General features: G+C 44.8%; 2 protein-coding genes across 4 annotated transcripts in view; both read right to left on the minus strand.

Annotated features, from left to right (window-relative positions):
• Positions 1–18,010, minus strand: part of STIMATE (STIM activating enhancer) — a 37,088-nt gene extending 19,078 nt beyond the window's left edge. The window contains exon 1 of the mRNA XM_040076454.2: positions 17,842–18,010. Within this exon, the coding sequence (XP_039932388.2) occupies positions 17,842–18,010 (169 nt within the window). The remainder of the gene's footprint in view (positions 1–17,841) is intronic.
• A 2,250-nt stretch (positions 18,011–20,260) lies between these two features.
• SFMBT1 (Scm like with four mbt domains 1) overlaps positions 20,261–26,256 on the minus strand; it is a 72,019-nt gene continuing 66,023 nt past the window's right edge. For 2 of the 3 annotated variants that reach the window (XM_040076499.2, XM_040076500.2), the window contains exon 21: positions 20,267–25,705. In XM_040076499.2, coding sequence (XP_039932433.1) covers positions 25,565–25,705 — 141 coding nt within the window. In that variant the 3' untranslated portion in view covers positions 20,267–25,564. Of the gene's footprint in view, positions 25,706–26,256 lie in introns of all 3 variants that reach the window. The other variant, XM_040076501.2, reaches the window with a different exon arrangement.

The following is a 26,256-nucleotide window of genomic DNA, read 5'->3' on the forward strand; positions in this document are numbered from 1 at the left end:
TCCGATAATCCCTTCACAAAAAGGCTGACAATTGTTAATGTATTGAAAAAAAAAATCAGTATTAAACTTACTGACAACTATACACAAAGGCAAGAAAGTAGGGAAGTTTGTCTATGGCAGTTTCAATACCGTTTACTCTACAATCTGTTTGGGCATGTGATAGAAAGCTCCCCTCATACCCTGCCCAGCTACTTCCACGTACTTCCAACCCATCCCAGGTCCATCTGGAAGGCTCTAGATGACTCCTGAAGAACAAATGTGCGAAAATTGAGGGACAAGGGCATAAAAGCAGTTGCTGATGTGCAAACAGTGGCTGGTCCATACATTTGTTCTGTCTGGTCTGCAGTTTGCCCGTCTTCTTAGGAAATTCCATTTCTAACTCCTTCTGAGCAAAAGAAAACCTTTTTTTCCTGCTGGGAATATACACTCAGCTCTGCCATAGATCAGACCTGGGACAGAGGCTGTGGCACCCTCACCTCTGTCAGATCTGGGCTCATACCCTAACACAGATTTATTCCTTGTTACAGCTGCAAAATACTAACTCCTTACACATCCCAAAGACAAACACAAGGTAATGAAAAACCTTTCCACTAAGAATGGGGTTTACATATGGGTTTTACTTCCTTCTGCCCAAATTTCAGTACCACTCACCAGTTCCTTCGATGTAAGTTCCTGAAAAACAATTATTTAGGCCCTCATTTCAGAAATGATCTCTCATAAAAAAAAAACAAAACAAGCCTTGATTCTCCTTCACCCCTTCAAATTGCAGTCATTCTGATCCAAGAGGCACAAACCAGAGCAGGTATAGTCAGATAAAGTATCAACAGGTATTTTAACCTGCTTCTCCAGGTACTAGTGTTGAGTTTCAGTTTAACATAGGATGCTCTGTGTACATCATGCTTGCCCAGCTTCCAAGCCTTTAAACCACATTCTGGTTTCTGAACCAAGCAAAACTCTTTCACAAGTAAGGCAATTTTCCCCAAAGTCAACTGTCCTCATAAAACAATTAAATAAATCACCTCCAAGGTGGAGGGGCAGCACTTTCAGGGAACACCAAGCTGCCAACCTGCCATCTCACTGTCACTGCTCCTGAAAGCACAGAGAACTGCTTCACCCCCATGAGAAACTAAAAAGTGACAAGATGAAAAGACTGTACATTTACATCAAAGATAAAGTTGTAATAGCAACATTTGCCAGCAGTTTTCCCTGTGAACAGCATAACATAAATATAAAACTTCTGTTAAAAATGAGCAACACTCAGCCAAGTTAACCAGTTTATTTATGACAAGTCCTCCCCAGTCACACTATGGATTACTTTAATTAGTGGCATTTTTGTGTAACAACAGGAAGCTGCAAAGCATCACAAAACAAATGCAAGAAACAGAAGTTTCAACTTACTGTGGAGTTAGTGCAAGACGCTTTTCTGCAGACAGAATGGCATTAAACTGCTCCAGTGTGCATGCTCTGGGTAGGGGTGAATTCCAAGCTTAGGCTTTTCCCTTTTATTGCCATGAAGTTGTATAATGCCTCTGGATCCATTAATTGCTTTTAAAAATTCACAGCAATTCATTTTGGAAGAGGATATTCAAAAGCAATTCAACTGATAGCATTTCAAATTTCATCTGTACTGAGAAACAGCCTTGATAAGGTCTGTGTTTCTCTGGCCAGTTCTAGAAACAAAACATTTCATTTGAGTTAACATTAAACAGGAGAACAAGCTTGGAAAGCCTCTGCAGTTGACTCGTGGGAATGTACTGACTGGCTGATCACACCACAAAAATGTATACCCCCAAATGAAATGAGTAAAATCTTTAGGAGGTGCAACCTGATGAATACGTCCCTGTACACCTGAAAGCCCAACAGGTCCATATGAAAGTGCTGTTTGTCCAGCCCAGCTCCCTGCAGCAGGCGTTTCTGACAGATGCAGACATTGCCAGGTACTTCCCAGCATACCCCTGATGCAGAATTTGAGCCTTCCCAGTAACTAAACTGAGCAAAAAACCAACAGGCTGTAGACAACCACACTGGTAAGCTGAGGGTCCTCAGCATGCTCGCTAGTAATACATTCATTTTGGAACCAAAAGCCAAGCACGCTTTTTACAGAATCTTCACTGGCACTTTCTAAGCACCTATCAAATTGGGAGGGGGAAAGTAATTTTTCCCCTTGTCCTCCCCAAAAAAGAAGTCAGGATTGCTGTTCCCAGCCGCAGCCCCGGTTTCTCTTGGCAGTCTCAGCACAAACTCGGGCTGGTGCGTGTGTCAGCTGACAGATGGAGCTCAAGCTGCCGGCTCCTGCCTGCGAGGACGTGGTGCTGCTCCATATGCTCCAGCTCGGAGCGCCGCACTCGCACCAGCAACCATCCACCAGAGTTAATATTAATCAACTAATAACGCTGAGAATTTCATGCTGAATTGCAAATGAAGAGAGAAGTGCTGCTTGTTTATACATTCAGCGCCAGAATTTTTCAGGAAAGGAAATAAAAACACTTCTGCCAACAAGCATGTGAGCTGCAAAGATGGACAGATAATAGATAAGCAGATAAGACATAATATTGCTAATGGAAAATTCAAGTTCATTGAATTGTCTTCCCACTTCATTGAAATTCCAGGAATCATTAATGCCAGAGTACTGTGGAAGGGTTTCTAACACTTACTTTAACACGGGAGTTTTGCAATCAGAATTTCAGAAGACTCATAGGGAAGAATAAGGGCCAGAAGAGAGACAAGAAATGAAGTAAAACCTCTCCAAGCTGTCAATATGCAAAGCAACACTTGAAATTCAGCTTTTCTCTCTCTCCTTCATCTCCTCAAGAAGTCCCACAGGAGCTATTTTGCTGATGTGAAGTAACTTCAATACGGATTCAAGAACTCCAAGTTTCCGGAAACTCAGAGTTTTAAAAAAAGAAAAAAAGAAATTCTGTGTGCATCTGTTTTAAAAGAGGTAATAAATGTAATTGCAAAAAAAAAAAAAACCCACCAGTGCAAACCTGGCTCATCTCACACCTTTGAAATGCTCCTGTGCATCATGCACTACTGCATTTCTTAAATGCAGGTTCTGGCAGTTCTCAGTAAGAGTCTTTCTGACCCCAATAAAGATCAAAGATTTCTCTAGCTTATTAATTTGAAATTAAAAAAAAAAAAGTCAAATCAACATGTTCAATGTCATCTGCAGCTGCACCATGACAATACCGCTCTTCTGAGGAGAGCTGGGAATTTCACCTGTGTTTCCAGTGCTTCTCAAAACTTTTTCAAAGATGGGTCACAGACAAAGCGTGTGACTGAATGTTTCATTTCATAAGCCTCCTATATATTTCTGCTGTGAGACCTCAGCAAAGTGACAGCTGAGCTGGCCAAAGAGGAAAGGAGGAAAGGTTGGTGAGGATCACATTTGCACACCACATTCACATTTCCTCATGTGCTTGGGCAGTTTCAGCTGGAGCAGAATTGGACCCTTCTCACAAGTTGGAGCCAGGGAAGTTCCAGGGTGAAAGAAGTAAAAAATTTCCACTGAGAGCAACTGAATTCTGCAACAAGTTGCCCAAAAAGCATTCAGTGACTGCAATCTGACAGACCTTGAAAATTACCCTGGACAATGCTCCAAGCAAGGGGCCATGGGCTGGCCCTGCTCTGAGCAGGAGGTGGGAGCAGGTGACATTTGGAGTCCCTTCCAAGGAAAACTGGTATGTAAGTCTAGAACTCATTTTTCTGTGATCTGACACCTAAAGTTCCAAGATTTGAACCAATTATCAAAGGACTAAAGTCTGGCTAAGTGAAAAACTCTCTCTCACACACACACATATGTGGAGGGACAGAATCTCACCGTGAGAAATCTGCTGGAGCGTGAGCTTCCCAAATAACGTGTTTGCAACCAGACAGATCCTCCAACACAGCCCTCCCAAGTGCAAGACTGCTGGGATCTGCAGGCTACTTTGGTATTGATTCACAAGATTTCCAGCACTCCTGACAAGTATTCCAAGTTTCCTGTACAAGGCTGTTTGCTCACTGTGTGTGGAGTAACAGCTGAAGTTTCACCAAGCAGCAGCACCCGAGCTCAGAATTGGATTTTCTGACAGCCACTCTCAGAGAGTGGCACCATTTTCAGAGCATTTGGTTATCAGACCACACGCCTCACAAATTTAAACCTACCATTTCTAACCCTGTATAAAAAACTTGTAGAGTCAATGACATATGCGGGCCAGATTTTTATTTTTTAAAAATTCTGTTTAGGAAGACTTTGAAAAACACTGTTCTTCTTGTTAGTACCAACACTTCTCCCACAACAGTGGGAACCATGGCTGTTCTGAACAAGCATGTGCACACTAATAAGTCCTGAAAATTCACGTGACTATGGAATGACAGCTACCCGTGAATTTCATGTTATTTGTGATCTTTGTCATTGATTTGAACTTACCTCCCTTTACTGTCTAAGCAAAGCCTTTAAGAGGCTTGTCTCGCCATTTCACTTCGTCACCTTCCCATTATTTTCTTGGTAGCAGCACAGTGAGAATAAGTAATTACATGAGATTACATAAAAGATTTCCCCAAACCAATTTTTTTTCTTTTTAGAATTAACTGTGCAAGAAATAACATGCCCAATGACAATAGGCTACAATGAGTGTGTAAACTATGTATCACTCAACTGCCAGAAGCTTTTGTGACACTTAGGAGCTCTGCATCTCCCCATACTCAGAGTTTAAAAAAAAAGAAATTCTGTGTGCATCTGTTTTAAAAGAGATAATAAATGTAATTGCAAAAAAACCCCAACAAAAACAAAACAAAAAGACCACCAAAACAAACAAACAAACAAACCAAAACAAACAAAAACACAAACAAACAAAACAAACAAACAAACAAAACCACCAAAAAACCCCCCCACACCAAAAGAACCAGTGCTTCTGGTGTGCTGCTCATTTCTCCACCCCAAAATGCACTATGCTCTTGGCAATTCAATTCTTGCCCTACTGCAAATTCTCCCTTCTGTTCCTATATCCCATTAGCTACATGCTCAAATGCAGGACACCCTGAAAGCCTGCTGCTTGCTTTCCTGCATAAGGGCCCCAGAATTCTACATCATATTTTTGTTTAAGGACACAGACTTCTCCACACTTGAGACACCCATGATGCTAAAGCAGAAATTATATTGGACTAGAACTGATTTCCAGTGATATTGCTGCATTGGAGAAACACATCAGGAACCACGGTTTCTTCATGGTGAAAAAAGTTACAGAATAATGCACTCAAGGGAAAATTTTGTTCTAGTCAGTATTAGACTGACATACTATGAAGTGAATGAGCCCCAAGCTTCGCTGCCTGGCAAAAAGGATTTCTAAAATTCCTGTAAGAGACGAAACAGTATCAGCCATGCAAGTACCCAATCCCTTTCTTAATTCCACTGTGCCCTTGGCCTTAAGGAATCTGTAGTGTAATTAAGAACTGGTGCATTAAAGAGGGTCACCCAGGGAGAAACTTTACAGAAAGCTGGACACAATAAAGTTTAACGACCCAGCCAGTTGGTCATTCAGGGCCATGTCACAGTAAAGATGCAGTGCCTGGACAGCCACGAGGTACCTGCAAACCACAGATCTTATCCCAGTCTGTTCCACTGGCAGCAGGGATGGTAATGCTGTGGTTAAGGCAGCAAAACCTTTGTGGGCCTGACTGGCACTGTTGTCAGAGCAAACAAGGGGCTCTGTTTTACTGCAAAGTTAAACACACCAGTGCCAAGCATCCATCAAGCCCAGCCACCTGATGACCTGGGCCCCTTTGTCTCAACACAGATGACACGAGATGACTGAAAACAAGGTGTCAGCACTGGATTTCACATTATTTATCAAATGGGAAGAAGTGCTTGCTGGATAAACACGGGTGAAATACAGTCACTGAAAATCACCTGTGTAAAAGCGTTTAATTCCTACCTGCTTTCCACAGCCAGCTAAAAACCTACCTGTAAATTTTGTCCCTTCAAAGGTTTAGTGAGAGCTAAAACTTCACAGTCATTTGCAGAGAATGGCTATCACAAAGTAAAGCTCCCCTTCACAGTGCAGGGGAGGAGAGGACAAATCATTATCAGGAGAAGAACCTGAAATACTGCTGTCTGAGCTTTGGAATAAATCAGATGATTCTGCTGCTTCAGGAAAGGCAGCCAAATGCATTACATGAGGCTGGTGAGTTTTTTATTCCTAACATGTACATACTTTAAACTCCAAAAATTTTTCCTAAATCCTTAGCTTGCATAGACTGGCTGTGGGAGACACAAATGAATCCTATTACCTGCATACAACTCAGCCTAAGACAATTTCAGCAAGACTGATCTCGTACATCCTGGTAGCGCATGGCAGTGTGGCTCTGGCAGATGCATTAACTTGGCTGTCAATAAAGGAAACAAATACAACTCAGCAGAGCCAGCAGCCCAGACACACCACATCAACAGCCATTGTCATGGAGCTTTTCTCCTTTTTTTCAAAGGTAAGGCTTACTTTGAAAATAGCTAAACTAACTTAGCAGTGGGAGAATTGCACACAACTTCTCACTTTTGATTACTAACCTATTTGCTGTCTCCCCAGAGAGAGAAGCATTTTAGAAGTCATAACATGCATCTACAACACAGGCTGTAAACAGAAGCATCCAGCTCTCAGCTCCCAAAAGCCATGGCAGTACTGAAAATAAAGGGCTGGAAGTAACTGCTTTAAGAACTCCAAGGTAAACAGCACCACTAGGTTAGAAAATATTTATCCAAATAATAAAGTTAAAAGCCACAATTCAGTCTTAAGAGACAGGCATTTGTTATCTTTGCATTTAGCATACACAGCACTGTTGGGTCAAGGTGTGCTCTGTTTGAAAAGTCAGAATAAATCTGTTTCCCAGCACTTTCAGAGACAGATGCATTTGTTATTCCATATTTTCAATAGGTATGAGATAGTAAAAGCAAAGCAAATCTAAGCTTCCAGTGAAAATGCCTGTGAGATTGACTTTAGGAAGTTGATAACAGATCCCTCCTGCAAACACTTTTACACTCTGAACCAAGTATCATTAAACAACTACCAAATGAAAAAGCAAGGTTGCTAGAAAAACAACTGTGCCATTTCTATCATGCTATACAAGCACCCAGTGAAGACTGAAAAATACAGTCTGCTGTGTTCAAGTAGAATTTTTTTCTCTGTTAGAAATCAGAACCATTTGGGAAACATGAATTATTTAGTACAAAACAAATAGAATCAATCCATATTAATGTGCACTAAGCAGCAATTTACGATTCACAACACCATTTTCACGTACAGCATTCACCAGATCACTCAATAATACATGAAGCTTTCTGAGTGTTATTAGTCTGACAACAGATATCAATGAAGTTCAAGTCATTCAAGCTGCTTGTTTTAAATCAGCTCTTGGGAACGGGCAGAACTGCCAAAGCACGGCTCCAAACTCCATCACCATTCATTAAAATATTAAGCAAAGCAGAAACTGTAGCAATTTTAAAAGAAGAAAGCAAACCTGAAATGTAAGTTCAGATACAAAAAGGATGTAAAAGGAAAACTGCAAAAACTTTATAAAAAAACTATAAAATAGCAAATATGTTAAATTAAGGAGGCCAAAGGTAGATGCAAACTGTATGTTCAGAGGCAATTTAAATTCTGAAGAGCTCTGCTTATCAGAGTCAGTCTTTCTAGGGTGGAACTATCAGAGCATTGAATTGCAAGACAGACATTTCATACAACACCAACTACTTCAAAAAGAACAAAAGATACACAACCTACTTTCATAGATTCTCTTTACTCATGATCAAATACCATGAAAGGAGAGTCAGAGGTCAATTATGCAGACTTTCTTGATATAATGTACCTAAAAACTAGGTATATACACTTCATAAATAAAATGTATGAAATGAGGATGAAACCATGTAACAATTTCCACCTGCAAAAGGCTTCTTACTCCTTAACACCACCAAAACCCAATGCCAGCACTGCAAACATACTGCCATAAGCAACTCAAGGTTTAAGATTAGATGGAGGAGGGTGGGGTTCTCCCCCCCATAATTTTAAAGCTCCTCAGGCTATTTCATCTTCTAACATTACAATTGCCTTCCAATTTAAGTCCTATGTACATAAAATAACATAAGCTGTTAGTCACACCACCTGCCTCAAAGCAAGGAAGGTGTGCTGGAAGGTATTGAATAGCAGCTTCTCCAGCACCATGAAGGAAGAGTAAAGGCAATTTTTCTAACAGGGAATTAAAATTTTAGAGCGTAGTATCTTCAAAAATTATTAGAGACAGAGGATATATGCTGGTAGTTGCAAATAGCTGTTTGTAATTTAAAATCAATTTTTGTTCCATGGAAAAGTCCTGTATTTTTGAGAAACAGAAAAAAAAAAAAGGAATAATCACAGTGAAACAAAAAAAAAGCAAGCAAAGGTTGTTTCTGTAAGTAAAGAACTTACTCAAGGGGACTGGCTCGTCTGCCCAAGATTGTACCTTATTTGTAGCTACTTCCATCGGTTCATCCCTTTCAGTGTCAGTGGAGCAATGGAAAAACCTCTCAAACAGAAGCAGCACCCAAATAAACTCCTTGTCACAAATCTTCACATCCCGAGCACTCTGCAGCTCCCAGACCAGCTGCTCACCAGCTTGTTACTGTCCCACCACCACATAAAACAAGGAACTGTGGCACAGTTTTCCTCTTCTCACAGGCAAGCCAACATATACTAATCACTGTGAGAGGAGGAATGCTTGGTCTTTGAACCTGGGGTAGCCAAAAATGTGACAGAAGACAAAAATTACCAAAACTAGATCGAAATATATCAAATTACAAAATAATGTTTGATTATTACTTAAAAAAAAGGTGCAACATTTAGAGGGAAAAAACATCATAAAACCTAGAAAAAACCCAAGTTTAGTAACTTCCTTGACACGACTTTCCCCGGCTGTAGCTCTGCATGTCTGTAAACTAACTCACACCTGGAACTGCGAATCTGAACCCTGAACAGTGAGCTATGAGGAATGTGAACTGTAAATCCATTTTAGCTCATTTTCATTCTCGACCTTCCTTACATACGACAACATATGTATGAGGTTATGACAACAAACATATGTAAAATGTGTGATTCAGGGTTAAGTGGCAGAAAAACAGGTCTTCAGTATCATGACCAGCAATGTGAGTAGGTTTAGTTATTCCTGACTAAACCCTAAAACCTCATGCCCACACCACACCACCTGCAAAGGCAGACTCATGCAAGCTCTGAGCTTGTATTCAGTCTGCCAGAGATTTAACAAACTGTGTTTCACAGGGAATAAATTTTGCTGAGATCAAGCAATCTTTGAGAATGCAAAGTATTTCCTACCAGCAGGCATGAGAAAGCAGACCTCATTTTTTACTTCATCAACAAAATCCACACAGGTAAGACCTTGTTAAATACCACTTTAAGAATGCAAACTTCATTAACCATGAAATTAATATCACCGCAGAATGCAAAACTGCACCCTGTGTGTCTGTACAAATCAGCTCCTTACTGATTTAATTATAAAACACTAGTCAAGAAGACATTCACGATGCACTTTAAACACCAGTCTAGCTAATAGTCCAGAAGTTCATCCTAATTAAACACAGCTTTAGAGTTCCTGGATAATTTATCATTTAAATAGTTTACAAATGTCAACACAACTTATCCTTTTTCCTAAACATTTCATAATGTGAATGACATGTGTAATTATACTTAGAACAATCTTATTATGGGGCCTACAACTACACCCAGCAATCAGCTGAGTAATAAGAAAATGTAACACTTTCTGAGCCAGCAAGACAAAGTAGGGCATCAGACCTAATGAAAAGAGACTTAGAGATTGCAGATTATCTGTCTAAATTGGTGCCTTATTTTCCTTAACTTCTACTGGCATGGCATTTCAAAGATAGTTAGAGATACTAAAATATTAAAGACCTGACATGATCAGGACATGAGGACCAATAAAGTGCTATTACAATCTATGGCAACTAGGAATTGGACATCTTGAAAGCAGTTTTAATAAAAAAACAGGTTATTTCCTTCATTTAAAAAGGATCTGCTGAGCAGTTCCCAACCCTATTATTACAAAAGAATTATGTACAAAAGAATTCGTACAGCATGAAATTCGTCGGCAAGATTTGCCTTTTTCTGGAGAGTTAATGGACAGAATTTATTCCACACAGATGTTTCATATGTTAAAGAATAATACAATATTAGCACGGTAAAAGAAAGTCATTTACTTTGCTAATTTAGCCAGGGTTGGATTTCTTCTTTCTACTACAGCTCTTAGTGCATCTCTCCTATTTGTCTCAAACACGGCTCGGGATGTCACGGAGGCACTGGAGGGCCTGATGATTTATTTAAAGCAAACAAGCAACGCTCCATGGCTGCAAGCGATACCTCACCATCTGGGGATAAGGAAACACTGGATCATTGTAAGGCACAATTTACTTAGCCGTGACCAAAGTGACCTCACAGGGCTTTTCCAAGTCCTGCAGCTACAAGCAGACACTTAACCTACACAACAACAGCTACTGCAGCGCGCCGCGATACCGATCGTCCCTAATTGCCATGGAATGGGCCCGAAGGAGGAAGGCAGTAACATGTTTCTACTACCATCACGCCATCCCGGTTCCTCCCGGCCTGCCGCCAGCCCGGCACTGCCAGGCGGCCAAGCGCGGAGCGGGCACTGGGTGAGGGCGGCGTGGAGTGGGCAGCAGGTGAAGGTGGCGCGGAGCGGGCGCTGGGTGAGGGCGGCGCGGAGCGGGCACTGGGTGAGGGCGGCGCGGAGCGGGCACTGGGTGAGGGCGGCGCGGAGCGGGCACAGCGGGTGAGGGTGGCGCGGAGCGGGCACTGGGTGAGGGTGGTGTGGAGCGGGCACTGGGTGAGGGTGGCGTGGAGCGGGCACTGGGTGAGGGTGGCGCGGAGCGGGCACTGGGTGAGGGTGGCGCGGAGCGGGCACTGGGTGAGGGTGGCGTGGAGCGGGCACTGGGTGAGGGTGGCGCGGAGCGGGCACTGGGTGAGGGTGGCGCGGAGCGGGCACTGGGTGAGGGTGGCGCGGAGCGGGCAGTGGGTGAGGGGGGCGCGGAGCGGGCAGTGGGTGAGGGGGACGCGGAGCGGGCACTGGGTGAGGGGGGCGCGGAGCGGGCACTGGGTGAGGGTGGCGTGGAGCGGGCACTGGGTGAGGGTGGCGCGGAGCGGGCACTGGGTGAGGGTGGCGCGGAGCGGGCACTGGGTGAGGGTGGCGTGGAGCGGGCACTGGGTGAGGGTGGCGCGGAGCGGGCACTGGGTGAGGGTGGCGCGGAGCGGGCGCTGGGTGAGGGCGGCGCGGAGCGGGCACAGCGGGTGAGGGCGGCGCGGAGCGGGCACTGGGTGAGGGTGGCGCGGAGCGGGCAGTGGGTGAGGGGGGCGCGGAGCGGGCAGTGGGTGAGGGGGACGCGGAGCGGGCACTGGGTGAGGGGGGCGCGGAGCGGGCACTGGGTGAGGGGGGCGCGGAGCGGGCACTGGGTGAGGGGGGCGCGGAGCGGGCACTGGGTGAGGGGGGCGCGGAGCGGGCACTGGGTGAGGGTGGCGCGGAGCGGGCACTGGGTGAGGGGGGCGCGGAGCGGGCACTGTGGGTGAAGGTGGCGCGGAGAGGGCGCTGGGTGAGGGTGGCGCGGAGCGGGCACTGGGTGAAGGTGGCGCGGAGCGGGCACTGTGGGTGAGGGCGGTGCGGAGCGGGCACTGGGTGAGGGTGGCGCGGAGCGGGCACTGGGTGAGGGCAGCGTGGAGCGGACAGTGAGTGAAGGTGGCGTGGAGCGGACAGTGAGTGAAGGTGGCGCGGAGCGGGCACTGGGTGAGGGGGGCGCGGAGCGGGCACTGGGTGAGGGGGGCGCGGAGCGGGCACTGGGTGAGGGGGGCGCGGAGCGGGCACTGGGTGAGGGGGGCGCGGAGCGGGCACTGTGGGTGAAGGTGGCGCGGAGAGGGCGCTGGGTGAGGGTGGCGCGGAGCGGGCACTGGGTGAAGGTGGCGCGGAGCGGACAGTGAGTGAAGGTGGCGTGGAGCGGACAGTGAGTGAGGGTGGCGCGGAGCGGGCACTGGGTGAGGGGGGCGCGGAGCGGGCAGCAGGTGAAGGTGGCGCGGAGCGGGCAGCGGGTGAAGGTGGCGCGGAGCGGGCACAGCGGGTGGGGGTAGCGCGTCCCTCCCTCCGCACCCGCGGCGCTGTCCCGGGCAGGGGGAGGCCGTGACCCGGCCAGGGCTGCCCGCGGCTCCGGAGCTGTCCAGGGTCCTGCCCCGACCCCGCTGCTCCCCGGGGAGCTTCGGTCGCTTCCAGCTCTTTAAAAACGCTCTCCCAAACCTCGCCCTTTATCACGGCTCAACAGCACATCTTTAACTAGTCTTCCTGTATCTGCAGAGGATTCATCCCCGCTGCTGCGATACCCCAGAGTGCTCCTTAAACTCATTCCATACACATGGGAATGCCAGTTCTGCATTTACCTGGCAAGTCACTCGGAGCTTGCGCTTGTGAGAGTTCTAGGAAAATGAATAAAGCATGTTTTGCATCGCGTCTGCGGCGTACAAGTACAATGCTGTTCACATTTTCATAACTAGGAAAGCTCCCTTTTGTGATTTGACACTTCTGTATGAGACAAGTTTTAATACCAGACACACAAAGGACCCTGATGAAGGGTCCTCAGGAATTAACGTGAACATAAGCTACACTGTTCAGAGCAAATAGATTTAAGGATGCAGTATAAGCAAGTCAGAATAATAAAAAAATCTTTTGAAGAGATGCTTTTATTAATAAAGTGAGCAGGCCGCCGCCCAGCACCTCAGGGAATGCCATGCAGAATAAACTAGTTGCTGTTACTTAGAGGTCTGTATTCCACTGCTGATGTTACAGGCTACCAAATTTTCATATTTTCTAAGTCTGCTCAAGCAGAAAGAAAATTGCTATAGAAAACAACTAAATCATATGGTTTAGACCTTTTGTATACAATAGCTTATTTTATGCTCTTTTGTTAACGGCAACTGGAATTACCTTTAATTCCTTCTCCCCAGAACATTATTCCCACAAAATTACTCCCTTATCTTCACGTAAATATGAAATAATTTCTCTGAAAAGCACATTTTTGCTAAGGCATTTCAAATTCTACCAAATTACCTACTAAGATAGCTTATTATGTGAAAAATCATTCCTTCTCCTTGGACAGCTTTTTAAGTGGGAAAACCTTGCTGTAAAGTTAACTGGCATGAAGGATGTAGTTTTTAAGGTCTTTAAGGTACTGTTAGCAAAGAGAGCACCTTACAATATGTATAGTATCTTTTATTAGAATGGTTTCTTTTTCTCTTCCTTCTGTGACTCTCAACGGCAAACCCACCTACTCAATAATTCACTGCACCTGTACCCAATCATTCCACTTCTGTAAACCATTCTCAGCCTGAGTACAGACACAAACTGTAACAAGGCCATAAAAAGGGAGAGAACTCCCATACTCTGGTCTCCTTTACAGCATATTTACATTTTCCTCACAGACACCAACCTTCTACCTGCAGAGAAACAACTGACTCCTCTGTTTCAATAATTCATCAATACAACTCACATCTGATTTCTCAGCTGTTCCTAACTAGCCCAAAACAAATACTGCCACACTCATAAGGTCCCAATCTTCTGACAAACAAGCTTAGTAAATAAACTACTTTAAACAGTTTGTCAGATAGGGTAAGGGGATGGGCAGTGGGTTTTTCCCCATGCCTTTCCCAGGTTTGGGTAATAAAAATGGAGTTATTTAAACCTACACCTAACACGGTACATGTGTGAGAATGCCACACCAACACCCCTCTCTTACCCTTCACTACCACGGAAAGCCCAACCACAGAATGCTCAGAAGGTGCTTGCAATTACAGACAGAACACATGGTATTACGCTGAAGTATTTAAAACCTGCTTTGTGGCATCAGGGAATAAACACAAATATTGCACCAAGGAACCTCAAACACCCAAGGAGCAAAGCCATCATTTTAAATCAAAATTCTATGAAATAAGATACAAATATGATAGTAGCAAACTTTGAAAAAAATATTATCTTTGCCCTAGTGACCTGTAGCATAAACATGCATTTCTTCCATCACAGGAAACTCATTAGGACTTCCTGTTATGAAGTGGCTTGGCTTAAATAAACCAGGGTGAAAAACAAATCCGTACGTAAGGCAGGAGGGACGAGAACAAAACCAAAGAATACACTTAAAACCATCGGGCTAACAGGTTTGAGAGCGAGTGACCAGAGTCCAAGAGGGCTGCCAGTGCAAGCAGACTTACCAAAATGAGGTGTTTTTCCATCAGTTAGCTCCCTTGCATAGGCAGTGAGAGTCTGTGGTCAGGAGAGACACGACAGACGTTGTCCCACCCAACTTCAGTTCGCTTCTTCCTGTCCTGGAACTTCTGTAGCATCTGTTTCACACATCTTCAGCCCCACAGCTGAGCAGTGAAATTAATTCACAGTAACTAAACACAACACAGGTGGGCTCTGACAGTATTAAGTGAATTCACCTCTGATTGAGACATCAGAAAAAGGAACTCCTGGTAAATGCTTCACATCAAGAACAGCAGAGAACAATTTGGAGTCAGAGAGACTAAGGAGTGGATTTGTGAGGCCTTAACTTACAATAAAAACCACATGCAAACTTCTACTCTTCTTAAGGGAGATAGGGAAGCTCCCATATAAACTCAGGACAGATCGTCACTTGCTAAAGCACATTCCACAAGAAAAAGGTTAGGGGGTTGTGACAGGTTATATCTGAACCTGGAAAAACCTAGAAGGAAGTCCTTCATTTAAATGGTAAGGTGTGGTGAGTGAAACTGATCCTCATTCCCCGTGTATCAGAACAGGGAGCCAAGAGCTACAAAGAAAAGGAAACCTAGGAATTAATTTCCAATGAATATTTTGTCAGCTCAAAGCAGGAAATTCACCGTTCCTGTGCTTCTTGGTTGTGCCCATTCATCAGTGAGGGAACACACAAGGCAGGCTGATAACGTGCCCGGGGTAAAAGCCTTTTCTACCAGCATCAACAGACAGACACAGCGGGGCAGACCCCACATTCCCCCTGGCAGAGAGCCACCACGTCTTCCACCAGCTAAAAACCTGATGCTTAACACATTTTAGCCCTTCAAATATGAAGTTTGAATGATGTCATTGGCAGGTCATTGGCAGCACAGCTTTACAGCAGCTGAACAGGGGCATGAACGAAAAGGTGGCACACTGGAGTGTCAGATCTTAAATAATTTTGCTTTCAGAACAGTCCTTCAGTTCTTTGTAGATGAACACCCAGCCGTGAGGCACAGAAAAGGTTCTTCTTCTCTTACTGCTTACATTTAAAAATATTTTCTTTTTTTTCCACTAAATGCAAGCATAGTAAAATTTACCTAGAAAAGGGCATGTCTGGTTCAGCCTTTGATGTAGCCACTTACCAAAATTTCCTATTCTTTATATGTCAAATCAAATATTTTTCAAAGAAAGACAATTTCTGTACATAAAGAGCAATTGTGCCATGTATCTCTGGTGCCATTACTTTAATTTCTTTTACTTGAGAGGGTTCACTACCATTAATCACAACTAAAGTATTAGAACATCTCCTAGTGCTTCCTTTCAAAAAAAAAAAAAAAGAAGACAAGTTACTTCCTCCTTATTAAACTTCAATACCAGACAGTCATGGGTAAGACAAGAGCTGGAGCAATGATACAGCTGCACACAGAGAATTACTGCTGCTCCAAAGGGGCCTGACTGCAGTCACAAATGTCAAGCAGCCCCTGCCTACAGCCACTTGCTTCTCCCTCCATGCCAGAGCCTCTCCTGTGCCGGACACCAACAGGGACGGAGCTATTCCAGCTTAAATGCAACCAGTTCTGTGATGCTGGATACAACTGCGTCATCCCTCCTGCCCCAGAGCCTACAGGAAGAGCTGTGTAGGTGCCCCGCTGTTTGCCGAGGTCAGCTCTCCCCCTCCATCCTCAGCACAAGTTCCTGCTTTTCTCTCACATATTATCTGCCACAAAAAGTCCCATTTGTTGAGGAAACTTTAAAGTGTTTGGAAGAACGCACCAGGTGTTTGGCATATGACATAAAAAGTTGTCCTGGGGTGACTTCATGATGCCAGTGGATAAAAACATTCAGGCAAAGTGATCAGACAAACAGAATTTTTGCACAAAACAGCCCCTAACAGAGAGAGCTGCTCTTGTACCAGTGTAACAGGCCCATGTGGTGTCACCAGCTTCTCGTCCTGCTCAGGGAGAGGCACAAAACACTGTGGAAGAGAATGTGGCTGGCAAAGCTGGGACAAACAAACCTATCCTCTGTTTTTGAATATATGCACTTTAAAGAGCGATAAGTTGCCATGTTTTTGCTCTAGTCTGCTTTGGACACAGACTCCTTTTCTCACCAGTACACTGCAAGGACTGGCTGCATTCCTTCCACTCCCTTCTGCCACAACTGCATCAACAGTCTCCTCACAGTTCATGGCTTAACAGTACCTAACCCAAGTCAGAAAGTGCAGCCAACAACAAGGTGTTCAATGTTTTAGTCCTTACTTTTCACACTCACTTTTTCTGGTCTTCACTTAGCCCAGTGTTACTGTAAAATGCATAAAGATACTATTTCCAGAAAAGAAGATACCACCCTGACAACTAACATCTGTAGCTCTTCATCCTTTGACACCCAGTCCATAAGAATTACCTATTTGTATCCCTTAAATCTAAAACCAACACTGTGTACCCATTACCTTCTTACACAGAGGTACTTCTGTTTGGAAACTGCTGAAACTTCTAATTATGAGGCTGCTGTCACTGACCAAATGTTACACCAGTGATTACTGTTGCACTTCAGCCTCAGGATGATAGCTACACACATAGCTTTTAGAAGAGCAATGCAATTGTTAATAGTGACTGAGACATTAAGGCATGCAAATATAACGTGTTAGCAAATGTCTGAGTTAACCATAATAGTATGACAGCAGCGTGAAAAGGCATCAGTCCAATTCTAATGTAAACAGGATCTTCGTCTTTAGATCAAACTATAAAACATGTTCATGATATTCTCTTTTCCACCTCCCACTTTTTGCTACCAGCAAGGTCACAGCTGAGTAACGGCACTGTCTTTCTTTTCCACTTCTCAACCGAAAGGACACTAACTAGACCACAAGATAAAAGACAAATCCACCAGAAGTGTTTCACACTGTTGTGACTCCCTCAACACAGGGCTGGAGCCACTACCTTGCATTTCCACCACCCTCAAAAAGCAGTGTAAGGAGCTGCTGCCCGTCAGCTGAGCTCTGTCAGCGGCCACACAGCTCCCGGGCTGCTCCAGTTCCTAGGAATGGCTCTCCAGGGAAGCGAGGCAGGACTGAAACAAGTGTGACTTTGCTGCTGGTGACACGACAAGGTGCACCTGCAGTAAAACCGATCAGCCACACCCGTGACTTCTGTACATCCCAAACCCGAGCGGTTCCGCACACACCTCCTCCTCCTGCTGGCAGCATTCCAAGCAGAACGCACACCCACACACCCACCCAATAAATTCTCTCGGCACGGGTACGAGCATTAGGAAGGCAAGTTGAAGAAAGCGAAAGGACTTGAGCCGCCGCCTCTGAGGCCTCCCCGCACGGCCCCGCTCCAGCTCACCCGGCACCCGCGGCTGCGCCCCCCGAGGCCGCCGCGGCCCTTCCGAGCCCTCCCCGGCCGGGAGCCCGGCACAGCCCGGCCGCTCCCGGGACGGCCTCGGGGCGGCGCGGCCGCGGCCCCGCTACCGAGCCCGACCCGTCCCCGGGCCGCCCCGCCCGCTGCCCGCCCGGCCGGAGGCCGCGGCCCCGCCACTCACGCATGAGGGTGCTGAAGGCCACGACGCCCAGGAGCCCCTGCAGGAAGATACCGAATCTGTCCATGAGGGCGCCGTTCTCGCAGCCGCGGTCCCCGGGCCCCGGCGCCCCGCCGGGCCGCGGCGTGCCGGCGGTGAGGCCGAGGCTGCCGTTGGGCGGCGGCGCCCCCATGGCGAGGCCCGGCCGGCGCCCTCAGCGGCGCATGGCGGCCGTGCCGGCCCCGCCGCCTGCCCGCCCCGCGCCCCGCCCCGCCCCTGAGCGTCACCCGCGAGCAGCTCCGCCCGTGACACGGACAGCGCCCGGCCCCCGCCAGAGGGCTCCGGCCCCGGGGCCTGGAAACGGGGGGGGTTCGGCCCCGGGACTGCCCGGCCTCAGGGGGAGCGCGGCAGAGGAGTGGCCGGTGCTGCGGGCAGCTGCCGAACGACGCCTGACTCCAGCATCCGAACACTGGCTCCAGCGTCCACCCCCATTTCTAAACAGCACCACAGCCCCGAGGAATCCCGGGGTCAGAACCACAGCACGGAAGGCTGTGATTAGCCCAGACTGCACAGGGCCGGGCAAGGCTGCTATCATCCTAGAAAGAGGAAAGTGGGACCTGGGTTCTTTAGCAAAAACGTTTCATCCTTTGGCCCAATGGATTAAACAAAACCTGTCAACACTTTCATTTGGAAAACTGTGAAACTGGGCCTGTTGGCCAATGAGCCTTGACCGGTCCCATTGTGCTGTACCTCTCTTCGTCCTCTCCAGCCAGAACTGCATCAAGTTTAGGTTCTTATTGTCAGTGCAGAATCAACCCAGGTTATGTTGCATTGTATTGCTTTCTTTCGTAATTTCTTTAATTTCTTCAAATAATTTAAAATCCCTGTCTAAATATTAATTCACTCATAAATATAACCCAGAAAGCATACATTTGAATATATCAGAAAGCAAAGCCAAGCACATGAATCAATAGTTCTTTAAATAACATTTGTTGTGTCTACATTGCAAACCTGCCTACGTGAGTGTCCTTCCTGGAAGGTGATGCCAAACAGTATTGGCACACAACAGTATTTTTTCTAATTTTTAGGCTGTGTCATTAATGTCTGGAAGTTGCAACTAGAAAAGGAAATGCTCTTCAGCTCTCTCACCTAGAGAGCACACAGCCAAAACGGTCTGTCCAGTGTCTCTGGCCCCAGGTCAAAATTCTTCTGCTCTGAACTGCCAAAAACAAGAGCTCAGGAAAGCAAATAGTTACCCAGCAGAAATGACACAGACCAAAGCAGGTTGCTTTTTCTCCCCGTTGCACACAGTGGTAACAGCCACCAAGCACTGCATTTGCAACCTGGACTTGACCTATTTGCTTGTGGCTTCCACAGCTGCTGCTGAACATAAGGTGTCCCACACACGTACCTGACCTGGACCCCAATACCGGTTAAAGATTTACGTAATGTTACTTATACACAAAACCTATGTTTCAGACATGAATCTGGAAACATAACTCAGAGGGCTTATGCCTCATATTGCTCCGCATTCCATGCTTTAAATGAGATCATTCCCCCAAAATACCTCTTCAAGGGTTTCATCTCATCATGACTCCTCTAAGCCTTTCTGAAACCTGTGGCAGACAAATCACTGCCTCCTGCTATGTACTATTCACAAACCTTCAGATTTCTCTCGAGCAGACAGTGCTCTGTGAAGGCAAGTAGAAGATTTATGTTAAATCCTACATATTTATAGAGGTCTAAAGACAGTGTTAAGCAAATCAGTTTCATCCCACTCCCATGCATTTTCTGCACCCAGTGTAGTGTAAAATCAGCTCAAGTGCAGCCAAGAAAGAAGTACTGAGTACAATCTGTTGGAATGCCAAGTAAGGAAACAAGAACTTTGCAAGGCAAAGTTGTTTCTGAAACATCCGGTGCACTCTCATGTTATTCAGAAGAAGCAAAGCCAGACTGTTTTAAAATTTTAGCTTCCTGGGGTAGCAATAACCTTTACAAAACCATCCAGAAGGAGCTGCAGCTCCTGCAAGATTTGCACTGGATTGTATCAGGCAGCTTCCAAGGTTCGACTAAGGCAATAAAAGAAAGTTACTCCAATTTGTAGGTCCTGTCCTCAGCTCATGTATTTTGGATTCAGCACCCTGTGAAACAAAATCTTAGAAACTTAGTAGAAGCTTTGATAAAGAGGACTCCTGCATTTGAGTGAACTGAATAAAACAAATCAAGCTCTTTAACATGAAGCCTCTCCAAGTGGTATTTATGTGGTTTGCATTTACCTTTTATGTAAGTAATGAAACATGCCAAACAGCTTTCCACAGTTTTCCAAGATGGAAAATTGCTCATGGTCAGCAGCAGTATTTACGATGATATTAATACCAAAGACATCAGTAACAGTTTAGGTATCTTTTTTAATTTTCTTACAACCACTTAAAACTGTCATAAACCACAAACTTTTGTACACTATTTACAGACAAAACAAGTAAAATACCCATCCAAAATATTTTTTTAAAAAATCCTCTGATTAAATTGTTACACCTGCTCAAACAATGGTGGGACTTAATAGGCATATTTTCTTGTGCATGTTTCTCTTCTGTGTAGTACTTCAGTCTCACTGCATATATATATTTTCTTTTAAAAGTTAAAGAAAGATAAAACAAGCAGAAGGGACACAACACAATACGCATTTAAATCTTTGTTTAAGAACAAGCAGCTAATCAAAAAAGGCAAAATACAGGAAAAGTGCATCAGTTCCAATGAGTTAGTATAAGAAAGAGGCCCACAGGTGTGGAGCTGGCACCCTTTTGGGCAGAGACTCCTAGAAGACCTCTGATTGTCTATAGAGATTATTTTAAAATTATTTTAAACAGAAATTACCAAAAAAAAAAAAAAAATTAAAAAGGAGAGGAGAAACATGACACCTCCAGATATTTTTTTTTTCTTTTGCCATGAGGTTTCTTGGAAACTGGTGCTCAGCAGCTTTCAGAGTGGGTGAGAATTCCTTTGTGCCCAGAGCTCAGTGTTGACCCCGTGCCATGAGCTGCTACCGAGCCCCAGGGCTGCTCCCCGGGTCTGTGCCAGGCCAGGGGTCCCATTGTTTGTGCCAAGTCACTCAGACCCACTGCCTCGGAACTCTGTCAGTGCAAGACCTGCTCGCTTCCACGGCTTAAAGCTGAGCCAAACACTGCTGGCTGGGCACCTGAACACAGCAACTTTCTCTTCTCATCAAAAATCCACTTGCATGTCCGGTGCATTTCAGAACAGGGGCCATGCTGAAGAAGCTACAAATGACCACGGAGACAAAGCGCCCCAACCTTAACTCATTTTCGTTGTGTTTCATCCAGATCGGTATTTTGGTTTTACAACAGTAAAAGAGGCTTTTTGTCTCTGTTCCCACATCCCATTGCAATCCTTCACCCAAAAGGCTGCCTTTGAAAACAAGGCTACGTGTATGTTTGGGGAAGGGCGGCAGCACTCAGCAGCAAGGGGTCGGCACACAATCCCTTGGAAGAGGAGCCTTCATTCTACATCTGAAGTCTCCTGACCTAGCCTATGTCTTTGTGCTTAGTTACTTTTAGGTAATCTGAGCTCACAGTAGGCAGTAACCAGGCTGACACTTTGTGACAGCACTGGTTAAGGAGTAGCTTTGTACGGGATCATATTTTTGGCTTTCTGGTAAGGCTACTTCATCTAGTAACAACAGATTTGGTCCAAAGGTAATCCAGTCTCCAATTCGAGCTCGATAGTTTTGAAGCCGATTCCATTACATTCAAAAATCTCACAAGCCACTGGGCTTTCTGCTAACAAAGTACCAAGGCTTTATACTTCATACAGAAGAACGGAGTGCTCAGTCCAATCGACTGTAAATATATTTACACTTCTGTGGACCTAGCAGCTAAATACTCCTTCCCTCCTTTAAAGCATCACTGGAATAAAAAACAAACACTAGCAAATCATAAAACAACAACAAAATACTGCTAAAAGTTGTGACAGAGAATGTAATCTTTAAAACCACTCCTGAACTCTCCTGTATGTACTGTTTCCATTAATCCAGAAGAGACTGCAAACACTCCTGGAGTTCTATACAATACAGAAATGAACCTGTCTTTCATTTCATTCCTCAAAGAGAAACTTTCAGAAATGTTTAGAGTTAGGAAAAAAGTAGTCTTCATTCACCAAGATCAGTGCTGTACCTCTCCTCTCCTGGAAGGACTGCTTTCAGTTCAGGATGGACTGCAAACTGCTTGTGCTTTAGGGATAATTCTACCACATTAAAACTCCATCGCAATTTTGGAAGTCAAATACTTCTCTGTTACAGAATCCTTGACTTGGTGCAGAAAGCACACAACAGTGCCTCAACAAAATCGTCCTGCCTAACAAGGCTAAGCTTAGCACAGTCCAAGTGGAACCACCAGGTTTCTAAAGCTAGGACGTGCAAACCCAAGACTGCACAATGCACATGAAAATATGACAAGCAAGAACACAAACCCTCAGTGGGTCAAGCCATGGGTAAACTCCTGTTACCAGCCACATTAGTAGTACACAAGGCTCAGTGGAGGGTTCATTTTCTTGTACTGAAGACATCTGTAGGACATCAGTGCCTCTCTCCTGGACTCCAGCTTTGTTGCACTGCATGGTGAATTACGTGCTAGAGAACAGCACAAACCCTTGAACCCTAAACTACTGCAGTCCCAGGGACTTCTGATGGTGAAACATTGCTGTCACCCAAATCCAAGATTCAGCCATCAGCTACACAAAATCCAGTTCTGAAGAAACAGAGCGACTAAAGCAGCACATGAGCTCATTTCAAGTCATACTGGAGTAAGATGAACAAGTAAGTGCAGTTGTGTCATCTGCCACACATAGAGAAAGAGGAACTTGAAACAGAGTCAAGTAGAAACACCATCCATCAAGATAAAGTCCCAATTATTCCTTTTAAATCCAGCAATAAAACAGAGTGCATTTTTTTTCCAGGAAACAGAGTGTACAGTACCCGTGTGCAGCATAAAAACATTACACAAATAATGAAAACATCCCTTTTGAAAATCTCAACAAAAATAGATCCCACTGGGACCAGACTGTCAGTGCCTCCCAAAACAAGGCAGAAAAATCCAGCCTATAAAACATGCCAAAGGTGACCAGTAAGTATCCCACTAACGGCTGAAACTGCTGACTGCTTTATTTACTGAGAAAAGGAAGTATGACATTTGTATTTAAAACCCCAGGCGCCATGTTAACAGGTCCACTAAATTACACGTTCAGCTCCGTTCTCTCCTGACAACTACTTAAAAAGACATCTAGCTGTCTATGGGGAAAGGTGGAAGCAACATCTCTTGGCTATGCAGGTCAATCCTGCCAGGCATCAGGACACCAGAACTCTGGGAATTCTACTGCACTGACCCAAAAGCATCATCTTCCAGCCCAGAAGTTCTCTACTGGTCAAATTCTCAAGATGCTGACAGCAAAGCAGCAGTGTTTCTTTAGAAATTTTTTCAAGCCTAATGGCTTATGAATGAGTTTGTCCTAAGGGACTGGAGTACAGGCAAATGAGCTAAGCACAATATGAAGAGCCAAAATATCCATTTACACCATTATCTGGTGTAAGGAGGAAAAAGGGACACTTTGATTTCAATTTAATTGTGTCTTCACACTCTGCTTACAACATGGGAGAAAAAAATTTTCTAGCTACACACTGCCCTCCCTCAGGAATATTCAGCTAATAAATAGTCTGACATTTACATTTTGATTCTGGAATGAAAAAAAAAACAAACAAAAAACACCTGATTTTAATACTTGTGTGAAGAGTCCTGCTTTGACTAAGCATGTATTCTAAGGGGCAAAAGCAACAACCCCCAGTTACTGAGCTCTGCTTAGTCCCAGCAGTTTTCACTGGAGGAAGCTCCCCCTCAACACCAATGTGCCAGGTACAGTCACAGGCTGTGCCAACTCAGCTCTCAGCCTACAGAGCACGTCCTTGCTGAGTTGTGCACTCACAGCTCTGGAATGGCCAGTCACACTGGGCCTAAGGGACACTTGAATCATTCCATTTGACCAGAGTAACCCCTGTCCATCAGCACTCAATAACTGCACCCTTCCTAAACCAATTCCTGCAGCAAGCACCTTCCTAACTCCATTGCATTCGTAGGCCAGGGGCTTCCTGCAGAGATGGATTTGAATAGGACATAAAGGAGCAGAGCTGCACACGTCCAGCTCCTGCCTGTGCTCCTCCAAACACTCTGAGAACAGGAAGAGTGAATGTGCAAGCCAGCTGAAATTCAACACTTATTTGATGCAGATCTTGAGCCTGATGCGAGTCTCCCCACACCTTTAATGGAAAGTAACGTAAGCCTGGTTACTCAAAGTGCAAAGCACTGGCCTACAGCAAGTGGCTGATTGGGTTTTATTACCCTGGAAAATTAAAATCAGCAGTTCATCCTACTGTGAGTCTACTGACGGAACTAAGATGTCCCACTGGTCCTTTCCCTTTTCTCTAATAAAAGCACACAAATCCCTTGCCAACCCACCAAATTTCCATCAAATCTGATCAAGCATCCGTAGATAGTTAAAAATACAAAGTCAAGCTCATAAGAGTTTTCAGAATGCAAACACTGGCAGAGCTATGTTGCAGTCCTCTATTGATTGCAGTTTCCTTAGTGTGTTCTCTAAATAGATGTTCAGGTAGCAAAGCAAAAGTCTGCTGACAGGCTCTATGTACATGGCCCAATTGCTTGCTAGAGGAAAAAGGAAATAACTTCATACAATAAAGAAAAAAAACCAAACAAAACCCAACAACCTAAATATAGAAAATGCAGAGGCACTTTCTCTTTCCTTCCTTATGTCCTACAGCCTGCCTGTAAGAGAAGTGCAAAATAATTAAATCTTCTGACATCTGAAAAAAGGAAACATCCGGGTTATGCCTACAGAAGTTTCAGCTAAAGCTTTGGAACAGAAGCTCTGTGTGCTGACATTGGTTTGCACTCTGGACATGCCCACAGAAGCGAGACTGCTGTGCAGCCATGGACCACCACGTGTCCAGAAAGAGCAGCTCCCTCCCTTTTTAGTTCATCGCTTCTACCGTGCAGGCTACAGAGGTAGTAAAAACAAAAGCAAAACCAACAACAGTGAAACAAACCAAAATAAACAACAACAACAAAAAAAAACAACTTCAAAAGGAACCACACCCTTGCTATACTGTACATTCAGAACCCTGTGGCCACATTGTTGTCCTAACAATGAACAAATTCATTAAAAATCGGAACATTAACACACGAATGTGCAAAGAACACATTCCAAAGTCAGTGCTGTGGTAAAGCAAGTGTTCATCCACAGGGAGGGAAGGGGATTCTGTGAAACATCAGGAACAGAAAGGTTATTTCTGGCAGCCTACATGCGAACGTAAACAGGATCCGTTTCTCCTTCTGAAGTTCCGCGACAACAGAACTATTTGAAATGTCATTTCCCACAAGAGGAGACTTCTGTAATCATTAAAAAATACATTAAAAAAAGGGAACCATAGAGCAAGAGACTATTGTGTTCCCGAGCTGGCAGCTGGTAGAGTAGCCCCTGTGTTTGCATTGGCATTTTGCTCCAGGTGTTGTCTTCCTTCTGTTGAAATAGAAAGAATTGAGGCTGACACACACTTTTAGGTCACCAGGGCCTCAGTTTAAGTTCATTTGGCTTTACTTGCTAGAGAGAAAGGAGCATGTTTTTGTAGTTGTGCTTCAAAGATCCACTTCAACCTGGCTGCTCCTCAGTTTGCAAACTGCTGGTAGAAGGCAAGTTTGACCCTCTCAATGTGATGGCAGAGTTTAATAGCTGGTCCAAGCTTCAAGTCCATGCACTCCTGAACAGTGGGCAGGGTCAGCAGCAGCAGTGCCTGGCCATCGATTTCCTGTCAGAAGACAAAAATTCCAGAGTGACTGTTGTTGTTCTCCCTGCTCCTTCAGCTTTGACTTGCTGTAATTTCAGATTTGTGAATTAGATGCTTCTTTCATGCTCCCCCTGGCAGCTCAGAAATCTCTCCCACACAGAGCGAATTAACGCCTTTCTTAAAATGCCAGTTTAAATCTACTGAGGCACAGACTCAAGAGATTCTATTGTAAAAAATACAGCCAAACAAAAGAAACCAAGGGAATTTCATGCAGAAAGTAATTTTAAACAACCACTGCATCTTCCTATAGAAATAGAGGTTTCACAAACCACCCTAACCATTAGTTCTAATAGTACAGTTTTAATAGACACTGGTTTTATGGCAATTTTTAACCAAGATGCAAATAAAATGTTGACTCTGTCATGGTGTTTTGTTGTAGGCACAACAAAGTCGTGTTTTAGAATTTGTAGTTTTAGGATTCAGATGCTCTGCAGACCAAAATATCCTTCCTCCAGTAGTGAGAAACCTGAAAAATTCTGGTCATTTCCTGAACTATTCTCACTCAAACTGCT

Source organism: Hirundo rustica, chromosome 12 (genome assembly GCF_015227805.2).
Source record: "Hirundo rustica isolate bHirRus1 chromosome 12, bHirRus1.pri.v3, whole genome shotgun sequence".
NCBI lineage: Eukaryota > Metazoa > Chordata > Aves > Passeriformes > Hirundinidae > Hirundo > Hirundo rustica.